The sequence below is a fragment of the Equus caballus genome, chromosome 13 (assembly GCF_041296265.1).
Source record: "Equus caballus isolate H_3958 breed thoroughbred chromosome 13, TB-T2T, whole genome shotgun sequence".
NCBI lineage: Eukaryota > Metazoa > Chordata > Mammalia > Perissodactyla > Equidae > Equus > Equus caballus.
The window spans coordinates 3,796,051-3,813,560 of NC_091696.1; the positions used below are offsets into that span (position 1 = coordinate 3,796,051).

Below are 17,510 nucleotides of genomic sequence, written 5' to 3' on the forward strand. Positions count from 1 at the left end.
AAACAGTATCGGGGATGCAGGAAGGACCCAAGAAGGATACAGAAACAGCAGGAAGTGACTTCAGCAGACAGGAAAAGGAAGGGGATGATGAGAAGATAGAGAATGGTCTGGGTTCCCCACTCATTCGCCAAATACTGATTGAGCTCCAGGCCCTCGAAGATGCTAGTGTGGACCAGCAGCTTTCAGATTCCCAGGCTTCTCTTCCTCAGCCCCATCCGCCTGCCTTCAGACTCAGCCTAGACTAGAACACGGGGCTTCCATAAGGATCCTGTCTCGTGCTGGTGGCTCTATTCTTCTGCCTTGCAGGCGTCCACCCCGGAACAAGAGTCCAAGCGAGGACCCTGCAGGGTTATCGAGGGTTCCAGCCAGAGGGATGAGCCCACCGTGGCTTCTTCGAGGGTCTTGTTGTACAGCTACTGCGTGCCTGGCATGTGATGCTTGGCACCATTCCCTGACTGGGAGCAAAAGGGAGGAGAGGGCAGAGGTAGCCCGGCCACACTGCGCCCTCAGAGCAGCACGGTCCAGCAGAACTTTCCGCAGCGATGGCCATGTTCTTCATCTACTTTGCTCAGCGTGGGAGCCACGCCGGCCTCCAGATCCAGCACTTGAAATGTGGCTCATGTCACCGAGAAACAGAAGGTTTAATTTTATTTCACTTTCATTAGAGTATAAATGTCAATAGCCAGTGGCGGCTAGTGGCTTCCGAATTGGACAGCACAGCTCTTAATCCTTGTTTTGGGTCTATAAACACAATCTCTATTGAGTGTTTTTTTTTTTTTAATTTTTAAATTAAGGTACGATTGACATAGAGTAAAATTCACCTTTTTTAGTGCACAGTTCTGTTGCTTTTGACAAATACATAGAGTCATATAATCATCACCACAATCATCGTCTCCTCTCCAAAATTCTCACATGTCATTTTGTGGTCAACCTCTCCCCAGACCTCCAGCTCCTGGCAACCACTCATCTGTGTCTCTCTCCATAGTTTTGCCTTTTCCACAATGTCCTACAAATGAAGGCATACACGGTGCATTTGGGAATCATTCGTGTTGTTCTGTGTATGCATCCTTGCTCCTGTTCATTGATGCGTAGTATTCCATCTTATGGTCATACCACAGTTTGTTTATTCACTCCCCACTTGAGGCACACTTGGGTTGTCACGTTGTTTCCAGTTTTTAGCAATTACGAATAAATCCACCATAAATATTCGTGTACAGGTCTTTGTGTGTCCACACAAGTTTTCATTTCACTTGGGTAAGAATCCAGTGATGGTATTGTGGGTCACACGGTTTGTTGAACTTTATAAGAAACTGCCAAACTGTTTTCCAAAACGGCAGGTCCATTTTGCCTTCTGCCAGCTCTGCAGGAGAGCTCCGGCCGCTCCACATTCTCAACAGTTGGTTTGCCACTTTCTTTAAGCAATTTTAATAGGTGTGTAGTGATAGCCCATTGTGGTTTTAATTTGCTCCCTAACAATTGACGATGCTGAGCGTCTTTTCATGTGCTCGTGTGTCATCCATATATCTTTGGGGAAAGATCTGTTCACGTGTTTTGTCTTTTTTTTTTTAATGTATTGTTTCTCCAGATATTTCATTGCTTTTTAACACGCCTTAATTGTCACCTCCCAAGACAGTGTACTTTTTCTTGTCAATGGCTTAGTGCCTCGGAGTTAGTTCTGCTCCTTTTTGTTTCTGCAACCCGCTCCAGAAGGTTCCATCAAGGTGAGAGCCTGGATGTCGTGGGCTCCAAAAGGTTGACTAGATTCTCCCTTGCAAGCTTTTCATTGTTCCTTTTTTGAGAGAATGCTTTGAAAAACAGCTTTAGCACTAACCTCTAGACCTGGAGAGCATGACAGAAGAGTTCAGTTTCTCTTATTTTGCTTCTTGAATGGCTTTTTACTGGCCCTTTTCCTGCCCTCTCTGTTGAAGCTGTCGATCTACCCAACGCCTGCTGTTGCAGGAGAAAGGAACTGCAAACGATTAAATGGGTGTCTAGGCTTGGCAAGGTCACCGTGAGTCAGCCCTGTGCGCTCCTGGCATTACTGTCATACGGGTTCTTGCTCCTTAAGAAAAGAATCATCTAGGCCTTTAAATTTAGTCATCTAAGGCTTTACATTTAATATTAAGTGAAGCCTGAGGGGCCTGGAAGCACACATGTACCTCTTGTCATCAAACAGACTTATTAAAAAGTTGAGAAGTCACCTCAGATGAACCGGTAGAAAAGAACTTTGGAGATTGTATGTAAATCTCTCTTTTCAGAAAAATTGTGGGAAAATACGTGTCACATAAAATTTGCCGTCTTGACCATTTTAAGTGTACAGCTCAGTAGAGTTAAATACAGTCACGTTGCTTTGCAGCCATCAGCACAGTCCATCTCCAAAACTTTTTCCTTCCCAAGCTGAAACTCTGTCCCCATTAAAACTTACTCCCCATTCTCCACCCCTCCCCCCAACCCCTGGCAACCACCCTTCTACCTTCTGTCTCTGTGAACTCTGGGTCCCTCAAACGAGTGGCTTCATACAGTATTTGTCTTTTTGTGACCGGTTAATTCCACTCGGCATAGTGTTCTCGAGGCTCATCCGTTTGCTGTGGCAGGTGTCAGAATTTCCTTCCTTTTTAAGGCTGAATCATATTCCGCTGGATGTATACACAAAGTATTGCTGGACTTTTGGCGTGCTTCCACCTTTTGACTATTGTGAATAGCGCTGCTATGAACATGGGTGTGCAAATATCTCTGAGACCCTGCTTTCAATTCTTTTGGGTTTATACCCAGAAGTGGAGTTGCTGGATCATACGGTCAGTATTTAGTTTTTGGATGAGCCGCCATACTGTTTGACAGAGCAGCTGCACCATTTTACATTCCCACCACTCGTGCGTGCGTGTGTAACGGTCTTTGTAGGAGATAAATACTGCTTCACTCCCCCAACTTCTCCCCATCTCCCTCCTTCAACCTCTCTTGCCTGGTCCGATAGCTTCCTAACTAGCCTCCCACAGACACTGACCCCTTTCTGATCCAGGCTCCACACGGCTGCCAGTGATCTCTCCAATATGTGGGCCTGCATGCTGCCCTCCTGCCTAAAACCCCTCAGTGGTTTCCATGGCTCCCGGTATTCACCCAGATCCTTACATGACCTGACATGGCCCTTGTCCTCTTTAGCCTAATCTGGTTCAGTTGAGTGGTCCCTCTCTCTTCCACCCACAGTGACCATCTGTCAGTCCATCGAAGGCACCGTGCCCCTTTCCTTAGCACAGGCCGTTCCTTGGCTGGAATACCTTCCCCCACACTCCCAGCCTCTCCCCTAATCATCCTTGGATTTCAGTTCAAGTGTCATTCTTTAGGGAAGCGACCCCCAACCCCATTTTTTACTGTCTTCTTCCCTCCCTTAACTAGGTCCTCTTGTTATAGTTTCTCATAAAAATGAGTTACTTGTCCCTGAAACACTTATCTGTGTTTGTGCCTATACACTCACTCTGTGATGTGATCACTGGGTCAATATTGGTTGCAGCCCCAGGCTGGACAGTGGGCAAGCAGACCAGCTTCCCACCCTAAGCCGGCCACGTCTGCCCACACACCCGCAGCTCACCACCACCAGCGCCTCACAGGACTCCCCGCAGGGGTCATTTCCTATGTGTTAAGATGTGCTCTTGACTCTCGTGGGCATCTCCCATGAGACTGCATGCTCCATCAGGGAGAGAGCGAGGTCTATTTTCTCAGGCTCCACAATTATTAAGCAACGCAAACGCGGAAACATTACCGCCCCTTTAAGAGGACGTGGCTGAAGGAGACTACATGGCCAGGATCCTAAAGTTCTCCAGGAATCTGCACGATCCCCAAACTGGCCAGTTCCACATTTTCAGCTAAGATCTCCCTCAGGGGGGCCTCCCGGGGGTCTGAAGGGCAGGCGCTGCGTGCCTTCCTCAGGCCGGTGCCTAGCACGGGTCCCAGGATATTGGATCGAGCCATTTATTGAGGGAGTGGATGACACCAAGGAACACAGGGGTTCGCAAGCATCCTTAGACAAACTGGATCTCCAGAGGAAAGGATGAAAACCCTTAATTTGGAGCTTGCTTAGACAAACTCGATCTCCAGTGAAAGTACGAAAACCCTTAATTTGGAGCTTAAGTCCGATCGCCCTTGGGGGTGGAGGGATGGAGCGAGTCACCCGCAGGAGACCAGTGAGGTCACACGTGTGGGTCTCTCCAGGGATCCAGGATCCAAACTTGCCAGTTACGCCTCGAGCCGCCCCCCCAGGGAGGACGAGAGGGCAGCGGGCGTGGGGGGTCGCCCGGGGGTCAGCGAGGGGGGGGTGCGGCCCCGCGTCCCCCCAACCCCACGCGCTCCGGAGGGGCGGGGCGGTGCGCGCGGCCCCGCCCCACTCCGCTCCGCGCCGCGCCGCGATCCGGCCCGGGATGCCGCGCCCGCCGCCCGCCGCGCCCCGCCCCGCCCCGCGCCGCGCCGCCGCCGGAGGCCGCCCGGAGCTGCGCGAACATGGCCGAAGTCGGCGAGGACAGCGGCGCCCGCGCCCTGCTGGCCCTGCGCTCGGCGCCCTGCGGCCCCGCGCTGTGCGCCGCCGCCGCCGCCGCCCGGCCGCCCGCCGGGCCCGCGCCGTCCCCGCCGCCGCCCGCGCAGCCCCCGCCGCCGCCGCCGCCGCCGCCCGCCGCCTCCTCCTCCTCCTCCTCCTCCGCCGCCGCCGCCTCCTCCTCCTCCTCAGGGGGCGCCGCGGCGGCGGGGGGCGCGGCGGGCGAGGCCCTGGTGGCCGCGGCGGCCGCGTCGGTGCGCCGGAGCCCCGCGCCCGCGCTGGCGCGCCTGGAGGGCCGCGAGTTCGAGTTCCTGATGCGGCAGCCGAGCGTCACCATCGGCCGCAACTCGTCGCAGGGCTCGGTGGACCTGAGCATGGGCCTGTCGAGTTTCATCTCGCGGCGCCACCTGCAGCTCAGCTTCCAGGAACCGCACTTCTACCTGCGCTGCCTCGGCAAGAACGGCGTCTTCGTGGACGGGGCCTTCCAGCGGCGCGGCGCACCCGCCCTGCAGCTGCCCAAACAGTGAGTGCCCGCGGCCCCGCCCCGCCCGGCCCGGCCCGGGACCCGGGGGTCGCCCTGGCCCCTCCTCCCGCCCGCGCCCCGGGTCGCCCTGGCGTCCCCCCTGGGCGTCCTGGGCCACCCCGAGCGCTGCCCCTGCCTGGCCTGGACCCTGAGTGTCGCCCTTGCCCCCACCCAGACCTGAACCCCAGGGTCGCCTTCCCCCCAACCCCCATCCTCCCCGCCAGGCTGGGACCCCGGGGTGGCCCCCGCGAGTCCTCCCGAGAAGAGTTGCATCAGGCGGTGTCGCTCAGGGAGGTGTGGGGTCCCCCTGGGCAGCGCCAGTCCCCTCCCCCAACCCAAGGCCTGAGCCCCCGGCAGGCAGGCAGGCAGGCAGGCAGGCAGGCAGGGCCAAGTCTCAACAGGCAGCGAGATGGGCGGGGAGGGGACATTCCCATCCCGAGGACAGGGGGACAGGACAGGAAGTGTCCTCTCCTCGGTGTGTCTGAAGACGCAGGTCAGGAGCCGGCCTGCTCCTGGGATGGGGCAGTGGTACCCAGCACTGGGGGACGCTCAGAGCTCAGTTAGGATCCCTGGGATGGGTCAGTGGCACCCAGCGCTTGGGGGACACTCAGAACTCAGTTAAGGACCCTGGGATGGGGCAGTGGCACCCAGCGCTTGGGGGACACTCAGAGCCCAGTTGGGGTTCCTGGGCGGGAAGGGGCCGCTGCAGGGCGTGGAGGTCGGGGCAGGGAGAAGGCAGACCCAGGCCGCAGGGCCCTGATGCCCCAACGCGCTGTAGCAACTTCTCGGTATTCCTTCCGGTCGTCGCTCCCTTTCCTGTCTCTTCCGGTGTCCACATACACATTTCTCCCCCATCTGCTCTGCCCTTGGAGATCCTTGCTTCCTCAAGATCTCTTGATCCGGAGAAAGCCTGTTTAATTACTCATTTCCTCTTTAGACACTTTCTTTTTCTACGTAGTAATTGCTTTTAACTCCTTGCTAGTGTTGGGTTTTCTCCAGTGTGCCTCATGGTCCACAGTTGTCTCCGGGTAGTTACTCTCTCTTTTATAGGTGCCCTGAGTCCAGGGAATTTTTGCTGGGGTAATTCCCAGGGCCCAAAGCCTCTTTCTGTAAACATCTTCCTTTTCTAGGGCCTTGGCATGTTTGCTTGTAAATACTGTATTGAATAATTTTTAAGCACAACATCAACAGTGACTCAGTCCTGCTTAGGGCGTGAGAGGGAGAGTTTATCTTGATTTTCCAAACAGGAAAGGTACGTATTTCAGTAAAATCAGGACTTGCTTATTAACAAAGGTGTTCTCTCCCTTGGTTGTTATTACTCTGTTCTATCTTTTCCATCACCCATCCGCTCTCTCCATTCTGGGCCATTAAATGCGTTTTGGGGCCAGTCACTCCTCTTGTGAGAAAGCAACAGGTCAACAGCTCCTTCCCCTCCCTGCCCTGCGGCTCTTAGAGGCCTGTCTTTGCTCTTGTGCCTTTGTATTATAGTGCAGATTCTCTGAGTGCCTCCACGAAGCAGTCTTGTTCTCAGAGTTCCTGCCTGGCCTTTAAATACGTGCATCTCCTAACCAGGACCTAGCTTTCTGAATCTTGAATGCGCTGGTGTCTTCCCTAACTCAGGGGCAGAAGTCTCAGTCCTCGGGGGCCTCAGAGCATCTGCTGAATGGGCCAGTACCAAGCCTGTTGTTTATAAAACGTCATTGGTGTTCACTTGACGCTCGGGGGAGCTTGCCTTGTTAGCGGCCGCATCTCGGTGCCCCGTGGTGTAGCTGGCAGTCTCACCTTCCACCGCCCCCTGGCCTGGTGCTCTGCCCCAGGGTGCCTGTCGGACCCACTGACTTCAGCTGCGCTTCTGAGCCTGTCCACGTGGGCAACGATGCGAAGTTTGCATAGCAGAACAGACGTGCAAAAGGAGAAGCTTTGAGTGCACGTCCGCATCTGCCTTCCTGGGAGACGGCTCTTTGCTTCTGAAGACTGTCAAAGCCTGTTGACAGATATGTTTAGCAGCCTTAAGAGTGGCTTTACGTTGCTTTTTATTTTAGAAAACTTAAACCTAAGTAGTCACATATATGGAGAGGGCTGTCGAAAACTTCCTTTAAAGAGTTAGGTCGAGGTTCTTTGGCCTAGCACGTTGCCAGTAATTGAGAAATTCTAATGAATTCAGAGCAAGGAAGTTGAATGTGTACATTTTCTCCAAAAAGGAGAAATTCATTACTTTCAAAGAATGGCAGTAATTATCTTCTATTTCCTCTCCGGCTTGGTACATGGGTTTGCCGTTAATATTTGAAGTTACTAATTTCTTCATGGTAAATTTTAAATTCTTGTTGTACTGGAATGTGGTTGACTTGACCGTGCTTGGGTTTAGCGGGTGGCAGTTGCATGAGACTCGGAGCTTCCTCTTCCCCTTGTGGTGGCATGCACCCCCCCCCCCATACAGGTGACATCCACCGTGAGTGACATTTGTATGTGCCTCACACTCCCTTACAGCTCCACTGTCATTCCTCCTTTTTCTTTCCCACTGCAGAAAGCACGTGCTTAAGGGGATTTACTGGAATTTACCCCCATTTGTTCCTCCAGGTACAGCTTCCCAAAACTGCAATATTTTTAAATTATCGGTAGGAAAACAATTCCTTGGGACCCAACTGAGAGGTGATCTCGCTGTACCAGCATGTGGTCACACTGTGCTCCCGAATCGAGCGGTGGCTCCCGAGGGGAGGGACGTGCACACAGTTCTGAGTCCCCTGGGCAGACGGCGCTTTTCCTGGCCCGCGGCTCCCGGACGCAGGGCCAGCAGGAGACAGCGCAGGAACCGGCTGGCAGTAAGCACGCACACTGAGTTGTGTTTGTTGAGGGAACAAATCAGTGACTAAATGAAATTTGCAGCTTCCGTGGGGGAAAAGCCCTGTCATTGATGTGGCTCGGTTTCCTGAGGCGGACAGTGGGTATGCAGGGGGACGTGTGGACAGCCTTCCTGGGGTGTGTGGGTGATTGTGGTTCTTTACACCGTCCAATTTGGAATTTAAAGTAGATGTTATTTGTGAACTAAAAAGAAAAAGACCCACACACAGCCCCTTACCTGTTCTTCCCTCTTTTTTCCCAGACTTTCTAACACTTTTATAATAAATATGGGCTACTTGAATAATTGCAGGAAAATCGAGACTTCTGTTTGTTGTAGCTTCTGTGAATGGTAAGGTTTAAGGGATTCTTTTTTCTTTTTACTTTTCTGTGTTTTCCAAATTTTCTGCGATGAGCATCGCTCCTTTTTTTGGAAGACTTTTTATTACAGAAAGTTTCAAGCATAAAAATAGGGTAGTGGACGTCCATGTCCTCATCCCCCAGCTTCAAAATTATCATCTTACCCCAAGCTTGTTTTATCTCCCTCCTGGCTCCTCTTTCCCCTGCTCCCGGTTATTTGGAAGCGAATTACAAATGTCATATTGTTCTGTCTGTAAATCCTTCAGTAAAAGATAAAGGTTTTTTTTTTAAAAAAAAAACTTGACCACAATGTCATTATCACACCTTAAAAATTAATAATAATTTCTTCCTGTCATCACATACCTCATCGCTGCTCAGATTTCCCGTATGGTCTTATGAATTTTTTCCTTTCTTACGATGTGTTCATTTGAATCGGGAACCAAATCTGGTCCAGAATTGTGGTTGGTTGATGCGTCTCTTACATCTCTTTTAATCTAATTTTAATAGGCTGCATGTCACTCCCTTTTTTTTTCTTGCTGAAGAACCAGGGTCACTTGACCTGAACAGTTTGCCACGATCTGCTTTTACCGCTTGGGTTCCCATGGTGTCCACTGAGTCTGCCCTCTCGCCCGTCATACCTGCAAATTGGTTGTTGGACCTAGAGATCTGGTCAGACTCAGGGCTGACGGTGCTGCCCGAGCTGCCTCAGAGGCAGTGGCGCATGCATCTGTCGGGAAGCAGACGTCGTCCGTCTCCCGTAGCAGCATTTTGGTCATTGCCTAGGTCCGTAAATTTATCATCACCTGGACCACTGCCGTTCATTTTGGCTGCCAGTGTGCGTAGGCCGCCCTGCTGACGCACCCTCCCCTCTGAAAGGGAGGTTGTGAATGGCAGATGTTACGGATCACAGCTTCTGCACATGTACTGTGATACAAAGTAATTAATTGTAACCACCAAAGCATTTTACTACCTAAATAATTGTTTTAGGCCCTATGAAAACATATAGAACGCAGCTTCTTACTGCTATTCTGCCTGGTCACTTGAAGAATATCGGATTAGTTACTAACCAGCCTATAAGTAGTTATCAGATGGAAATTCCTTTGAAATGAATTGGAAAATGCCCTGGGGTTGGTGAAGACGGCAGCTGTCTGTGAATGCCTTGCTCTGGGGCATTCCTGGAAAACAGCGACTGGTTCCTTTTCTCCCTGACCTCGTCGCCACACACTGCGCCCCCCCAACCCTCCAGCCCCATGGGAGCTGTGGGGTCCTTCTGTGACCGATGCCTCGGTCACGGCAGTGGGTCCAGGAGTGGGCGTGTGTGCTGAGCTGGGTTTGTACTTGGGACAAGAGAGGGTGTCAGATCATTCTATTCCTAGTGGCCGAAACTGGAAGATGTGACAGCTGAGGTTGTGCTGGCTCTGTTCCACCTGGACAGCGGAGCTGTGACTAGAGAGGAGGATGGTCTGTTGGGATGTGTGCGGAGCTCAAGGGCCCCAGACCGTGGAGGAGACGGCCACGCAGGCCTGACTCCTTCAGACCCCGACTAGGCGGCCTGGGACCGGAGAGGAGCTGGAGCCAATGCATGTTCCGAAGGAAGGACTGTTCCCACTTGCTGATTGTCTGGAGAGAAGGGATGGTTTGAATCTGACGCTGGAGGGATGGTAACTGCTACGGAATGAAGCTGGGAGATGGGAAGCAGGAGGCGTTTAGTGGGAGGAAACGAGACTTTAGCTTCGGTCGTGTTGTATCTGGAGGGTGTGGTCAAAATACAGAAGGTGGCATCTTCTCCCGAGAAATGCTTTAGTCTGGCTTTCTTGCTGGCTGGCAGTTACTGTGCATCACATGTATTTGTTCAAAGTTAGACTGTCGTCTTGTTAAAAACTTGGCATTGCTCATCAGGCCATGCGGAAGCGGCATCTCACATAGCACAAGAAGAGGCACTCACAACTAGGATACACAACTGTGTCCTGGGGGGCTTTGGGGAGAAGAATAAAAAGAGAAGATTGGAAACAGATGTTAGTGCAGGTGCCAATCTTAAAAAAAAAAAAGGTTTTTGGGGGCGTAGCAAATTGGGAACTAGTACCTTGAATCTATGTTAGTAAAAATATGGGCCACTTTCTAGTAGTTAGTTCACATTGAGTTTTTTGGGCCTGTCACCCATATAAGAAAACTTATGGTATTTTATTTTTTAATTTTTTTTTAAAGATTTTATTTTTCTTTTTTCTCCCCAAAGCCCCCCAGTACATAGTTGTATATATATTTTAGTTGTGGGTCCTTCTAGTTGTGGTACGTGTGACGCCACCTCAGTGTGGCCTGATGAGCGGTGCCACATCCGCGCCCAGGATCCAAACCGGCGAAACCCTGGGCCGCGGAAGCAGAGCACAGGAACTTAACCACTCGGCCACGGGGCCGGCCCCTTCTATAGTATTTTAAAAGCAGTCTCTGAGAAGGATGTTATTTATCACGTAGTATGTGTTGAACTGAATCTGTAACAAATTTGTAAAAGCCTTTGTCATTGCTGGAGGAGTAAGATGGGTTGGTGCCAAAGTGTGTGACGTCGAGTTTTGATGGTGTTGATAGTACTTTTGAGGAGGACGCAGCCCAGTTTAAAGCGATGTGCTGAAATGAAGGGAAAGCGTTTGCTTTGGGGACACACTCATTTGCCATTTGCTGTTTCTGCATCTTGGGAATGTCAGGGGACAAACTTGCTAAATTAATGACAGCTGGAATTGCATCAGTGCCTCATTTCCATGATTATCCTCCCTTTAAAGCGCTTCATATTAGAATGAGAGCATCGTAGAAAATGCTTTTACTCTGGTTTCCTGGAAGTGGACTCAGCATTGTGACTTGTTGGGAGGTTTCCTAGTTAGTTTTCCTCGCTTCTATCACTTTTCACGAGTTTGTCGTTTTCTGGTAAGACATTGCCGATTGATTAAAAAGAAAGGAAAATGGGATGTGTGTGTGAACACGTTTTGTGACTGTGTCCAGGGAGCGAGGGCGGCGTGCTGTGTGTCATCCAGGAGTCTGAACAGAGGCCGTGAGAGCAGCGTGACCCGGCTGGTTTACTGGTGACGGTCCCACAGCTGTCCCTGTCAGGCCTCGCTCCACCCAGCCCTAGAATGTGGACCACATGGGCTCTCCTCGGATGGGCTGAGGATGGGGTAGTGCAGTTTCCTTTCCTTAGAATGGTTCCAGCGGTAGATCCTGAGCTGCCTGCAAGTATGTGGCTTTTCTCTCCTAAGAGTAATTTCCAGTAGACACACAGAATGGAGATGGATGTTTTCTACATGATTTGGTTGCGAAGAAACTGTTTGCCCTTAGTCATCTGTATCATGTTTAACCCTGCCGAGAGAGAGAGAGAGAGAGAGAGAGAGAGAGAGAGAAAGGCACAGACTTATTTCCGCCTGTTTCCTCCGAGGGCACTCATTCTTCCCGGCGTGTGTGTGCAGAGCTGAGCTCTGACCACGTTGCACCCTGCTCGAAACCTCAGCGGCTGCCCAGTGCCCACGGGGCCAGGCCCTGTCCCTTAGCAGAGGCCCCAGTGTTTCTTTTTATCCTTTTTTTTTTTTTTGATTGGCCCTGAGCTAACATCTGTTGCCAATCCTTTTTTTTTTCTTTCTTCTTCTCCCCAAAGCCCCCCAGCACATAGTTGTACATTCTAGTCGCGTGTCCTTCTGGTTATGCTGTGTGGGACGCCGCCTCAGCATGGCTTGACGAGTGGTGCTATGTGTGCGCCCGGCATCTGAACCGGTGAAACCCGGGCCGCCGAAGTGGAGCGCGCAAACTTACCCACTTGGCCACAGGGCCGGCCCTGCCCTCGTGTCTCTGAAGGTCCTCTCTGAACATGCTACCCTGTGTTTCAAGGCACAGGGTTCCCTTTGGGCAGAGAGACGTCTGGCCATCCCATACCTTTGTTTCTGACGCCAGTTCTCAGTGTTTAGTCCAAGGGCCCTTTTACCCCTGACGCATTACTGGGGGCCCCAAAGAGCTTTTGTTTACGTGAGATTTGTCTGTTAACGATCACCATATTAGAAATTAAAATGTGTAATTAATCTACTCAATAATATACCTAATTCAAAAATAACTTTTTATGAAAAAAATAACTCTCTCTCCCCCTCCCCCCAAAATTAGAGTAAAGGTATTCATTTTTTGTAAAAATCTTTAATGTCTAGCTTAGTAGAGACAGCTGGAATCTCCTGGCTGCTTCTGCCTTTGGTCTGTTGTGATACGTTGTTTCCGTTAAGTGATGCACATGAAGAACATCCAGCCCTGCGTGGTGTGTGGCTGGAAAGGGCGCGCTGTTTTAGCAGCCTTTCAGAAAATCATGGTGGTGCTTTGCTGCGCACTCGAACTTGACAGGTGGTAGTTTCTCAAAGGTTAATTGTAATATGGAATCTGAAACTCCATCTTTGGACTTTTGTACTCTTACACTAAAATCCATTGCTCGATCTCGCATTTATCAGTGCATGATTTTGTAATCACATGCATTGATCATTGGGAAAAATATTGATTAAATTGTGCAGATCTTGTACTGTCATGGTGTCTTATTATACAAAGCGTATTTTACCTTTTTCTTTTTTGTGAGGAAGATTGGCCCTGAGCTAACATCTGTTGCCAATTTTGCTTTTGCTTTTGCTTTTTTCCTCCCCAACGCCCCAGTCCATGGTTGTATTTCCTCGTTGTAGGTCCTTCTAGTTCTTCTGTGTGGGACATCACCTCATCAGCATGGCCTGACGAGCGGTGTGTAGGTCCACACCCAGGATCGGAACTGGCAAACCCCAGGCCGCTGAAGTGGAGCGTACAAACATAACCACTTGGCCATGCTTTACCTTTAAGTTCAATTGGTAGTTAAATTTGATCCCCTTGAGACCAACAAATCATATTTTTGAAAATAGAAATCTTCGAAATGATCGGGCTTTTTGATGTAGTTTAATTTTTTAATTGGCTTTAAAAGTTGAATAACAGTATAGTTTTGTAGAAATAAAAAAAGTCATATAATTTAGTCATTTACCTTATTAGCGTCTGTGACATAATCTGGGTTAAATTTAGTATTTGGCTGGGGGGGTGGGTGGGAAGTGGGTGGGGAGGGGCGGCTGGGTGACATAGTGGTTAATTCACGTGCTTCTACTTTGGTGGCCCAGGATTCTTGGGTTCGGATCCTGGATGCAGACCTACACACCGCTCATCAAGCCTTGCTGTGGTGGCATCCCACATATAAAGTGGAAGAGGATTGGCACAGATGTCAGCTCAGGGCCAATCTTCCCCACCAAAAAAAGCAGAAATAAATTAGTATTTCTTTGTATGTGCAGTCAGTTCCTGATTATTTCAGATGGAGCTGTCCATCTTGTCAGTTATTTCTTTTCTTTTCCCATAACCAGATAGGACGTTCTGGGCCCTTCCCTCTTCCCAGTTGGTCCCCAGATGACAGCTCTGCTTTTTTCCTTCAGCCACAGGTGTGGGGCCACCAGGACAAAGGCAGAGTGGGGGGTGGACATGCAGAAGAGCTGGACGTTGAACCGCGGGGGTCCTCAGGAGACATCAGGAACAAAATGTGCTTTATGGAAACGGGCCTTGTTTGGGGTTTTTCATGGATGCTTTCTGAGCACACTTCAGAAAACCTGTGCCACTTTTGGTAAACGTGAACGCATCTTCTGACTGTTCCGAAAGAACTTTGCTTTTTGTGACTCGAGTCGCAGAGACAAAAGCACTCACCCTTTTTCCACACAGATGCTTGTACCGTCACACGTGTTCACAGCCCCCAGCCCCTCCCACAGAGTCTGTGTCGTGAGCTGCAGGGAGGGTGTCAGCTAGAGACGACTCCCGCCTGGCACTCGTGAGCTGCGCGTGATTCAAGCTCAGAGAAACTCGCGCGGCGGGCGGGGCCGGCGGTCCGTAGACACCGCTCCCAGAAACACGGGCTCCTGTCATGCGATTTGGACCCGGTTCACTGATGAAATCGGGGAGCCTCCTGTACGCTCCCAGGAAGCCGGGGCTGGAGACAGAGTCAGTAAAAAACGGTTTGTGTACTGGGAGCCCTTTGGAGCTGGTTTTGCAAGAGTGTTCCCATGAAATCCGATGATTCTGATGACGGAGCACGCGGGTTGGGGGCCGAGAAGTGATAGAAAAGGGAGACTGCACAGAAGAAGTTGTGTTCCTCCGCCTCTCCCCTTGGGGACATAAATATCCGGTCTGCTTGGCAGGTATATCCCTGAGGCTGGGAACACTGACTCACCCAGCCTGAGGAAAACAGCCCTCCCCCCGAGGGTCCCCCTCCCTGGGGTTGGGTTTCATGTTAACTGGGCACGTTTACAGCCCTCGAGAGGAGAGGCAAGCCGACGAGCCGACGCTGCGAATATTCCACTTTCTTAGCAGTTGCATTTTCCTCTGTGACTTAGGGTGTGAACAGATTTCTCGGGAGTCTCAGGGAGAGTCAGGAGCATTCCCCGCTGGCAGAAACCTTGGCCGCCTGTGCTGTCCCGTATGGGAGCGCTGGTGTTGTGTGGCTGTTGAGCACGTGAACTGTGGCTAATGTTTCTGAATTTTTAATTTCGTTTAGTTTAATTTTGTTTAGCCACATGTGTTGCTGCTGCTGGTGTCCTTGAAGAGGCTGCAGATCTGTGCATGCCCAGGCTCCTGGGTGTGGCCACCGCCTCAGCTTACCCCGTTTGCCTCCAAGGCACGTGTTATTTTTTGCATTATGCTTCCAGGTGAAAAAGATGGAGCGGGTCTGGTCTAGGCTGTGGGACTCAGGAGACCCGCTCAGTAACGTTGTCTGTGGTCACAAGCGTGCGGTGAGGAACTGCCAGCCTTGCCCTTTCCCAAAGGCTCTTCCTGACACGGCTTGTGGCCGAATAGGTTGGTCATTCTCCTCAGTTTCCACCACCCTCGAATGGGTGGCTTCCAGTTTTCCCTTTATTACCCTCGTTCTGAGGCCAGAGCAAAAAAGTCAGGGGATCTGAGAGGCGATTCCTGTGGATAGCAGATAAAGAGGAGAGACGAATTTGCTGATTTAGGGGGAAATTTAAGAAAAACAGCTCTGTGGCCCCTGGTAGCCCAGGGTTTGCTGGTGATTGTGTGTATTGGTTATGGGTGGATTATGTGTGAGTCCAGCTCCTTAACATTAATATTTTGGTTTATATCCTTGCAGAGTTTGTAATTCCTTTATAAATAAATGTGTGTGTGTTGCGTGTGTCTGCGGTCTGCATGGCCACCGTTCGTCCCAGGTGGCGCTCGTCAGTACGGTCTGTCCCACCCCGTGTGGATGTTGATCAGTGGTGATAAGTTCCCCGGGGCGGGGCTGAGTTCTTTGCATGGCCTTCTGTTCCGGGGCCAGCACGGTGCTTGGCTCTTGGGAGACACTAAGCATCTACTGAGTGAATATCTGCTGATGGACAGAATCTCCTGCAGCCTGCTGGCTCTTGTGAGAGGTCAGTTCCACCATCTTGCTCGCGGGAAGTCCACAACAGGTGTTTCTGATCAGTGGTCAGAGAACACCTCCCTCAAAAGGTGAATCAGACACCCGGGCTGGCCCCATCTGTGACCTCACTGTCACGCTCGGCTCTCCAGGCTGCGTTGGTTCTGCCTCAGGCCTGCAGGCGGGTCGTGTGGGGCAGTGTTGATGGGCCAGGCACATCTCACTTCGCTTGTGTGCCAATGACCAGAGCTCAGTCCAGGGCCACTCCAAGGAGGGCGTATGCCCAGGGAGGGGAGGAAGCGCTTTGGGGACAGTCGGCCAGTCTCGGCCACATTTAGATCCGGGCAGCATGCTGCAGCCTGTGGGCCAAATCCTGCCAGGCTGCTGTTTTTATAAATGAAAGTTTGACTGGAACACAGCCACGCCCCTTCGTTTACACGCTGCTTATGGCGGCTCACTGAGACGGAGACCATGTGGCCTGCAAACCTGAAACATTTACTGTCTGGCCCTTTGCAGAAGCTGTGCACACCGTACTCTGGAACAGAGACCTTCTTCCATGTCGGTACATTTTGCTGAGATTAATCAACACCTTCACATTGCTGGTTTTCTTTACTAGAGACTCTTTATTTCTTGTTCTGTTTAATCCAGGGTGTTTTATATGTTTGTTTGGGGATGGTTCGTATGAATGGGATCTTTCTTCCCTTGTTATTTTCTGAAGGAGTCAGGACTTACATGTATGCAAGGTGGGCCGTACGTGCATGCGTGTGTGTTTCTTCTTTTGGGGTTGGGGGTATGGGCTTTATAATACTACTTTATTTATAAAACTTTACATTTTGAAAAAATTTCAAGTGTCCAAAAAAGTTGCAAGATTAGTCAAAAAAACTCCCGTACATCCTCTGCCCAGATTCATTGGTTTTTAACATTTGGCCTTGTTTGCTTTAGTATTTCCCCTGTATGTATGTGTTATCTGAGAGTGGGTTAAATGGTTAAATATATTGTGCCCCTTTTTTCCTTCATGCTACGATATGTATTTCCTAAGAATGAGGATACTTTCCATAACCGCAGTCATTGTTAAGTTCAGGAAATGTAACATTACTGCGATACTGTTGTTAATCTACAGCCCGTATTCCAGTCTTGTCCATTGTCCCAGTGGCATCCTTTGTGGCATTTCCACCCCTGTTTAGGGTCCCGTCCGGGAGGGGGGCTTGCGTTCGGCTATGCTGTCTCTTGTCCCCTGACTGGAATGGCTTCGCAGCCCTTTGTCTTCATTGACCTTGACATTTTTAAAGAGAACAGGACGGTTACTTTATGGATGTCTCTTGATTTAGATTTGTCTGATTAGACAGAATCCTGATCTGATGCGTCGGGCATCTGGGTTCTGGGCAGGGGCCGTGCTGTGTCCTTGGTGGAGTTCATGTGGATCCTGGGTTTCCATGGTGTCGGGCTTCTCCAGCAAATAGTTACTGTTTTTCCTTCTGTAACTCATAAGTAATGTTTGAGATTGAGTGCTGAAATAGGGTGTTAGTTTTGTATCCAGGCACAGTTACGTTTCTGGTGACATGTTTTAATTCGCTCTTTGCGTGCTTGTCTAGGTCATAATCTTCATCTGCAAATAGTGATTATTTTCTCTCTTTCTCCCACTAGTTTCTGTCTCATTTCTTCGTGTTATCTTGCTGTATGGGCTGGAGCCTCCAAATAGCACTGAGTAAATGCCATGATAACGGGCTCCATTCTCGTTTCTAGAGTAAAGATAGCTTTGCTGCTGAGAAGCCGCTTTCTTAAGGCGGCCTTCCGGGGGCCTCTCCAGCGCGGTCCCCCCGGACAGCCTCACGGCGCCCCAGGGCAGTGCCGCCTCGGTT

The 17,510-nt window shown here is 50.7% G+C and overlaps 1 protein-coding gene across 1 annotated transcript in view; it reads left to right on the plus strand.

Moving 5' to 3' along the window:
- Positions 1 to 4,473: 4,473 nt before the first annotated feature.
- Positions 4,474 to 17,510, plus strand: part of FOXK1 (forkhead box K1) — a 67,745-nt gene continuing 54,708 nt past the window's right edge. Inside the window, exon 1 of the mRNA XM_005598584.4 lies at positions 4,474 to 5,042. Coding sequence (XP_005598641.3) covers positions 4,489 to 5,042 — 554 coding nt within the window. The 5' untranslated portion in view covers positions 4,474 to 4,488. The remainder of the gene's footprint in view (positions 5,043 to 17,510) is intronic.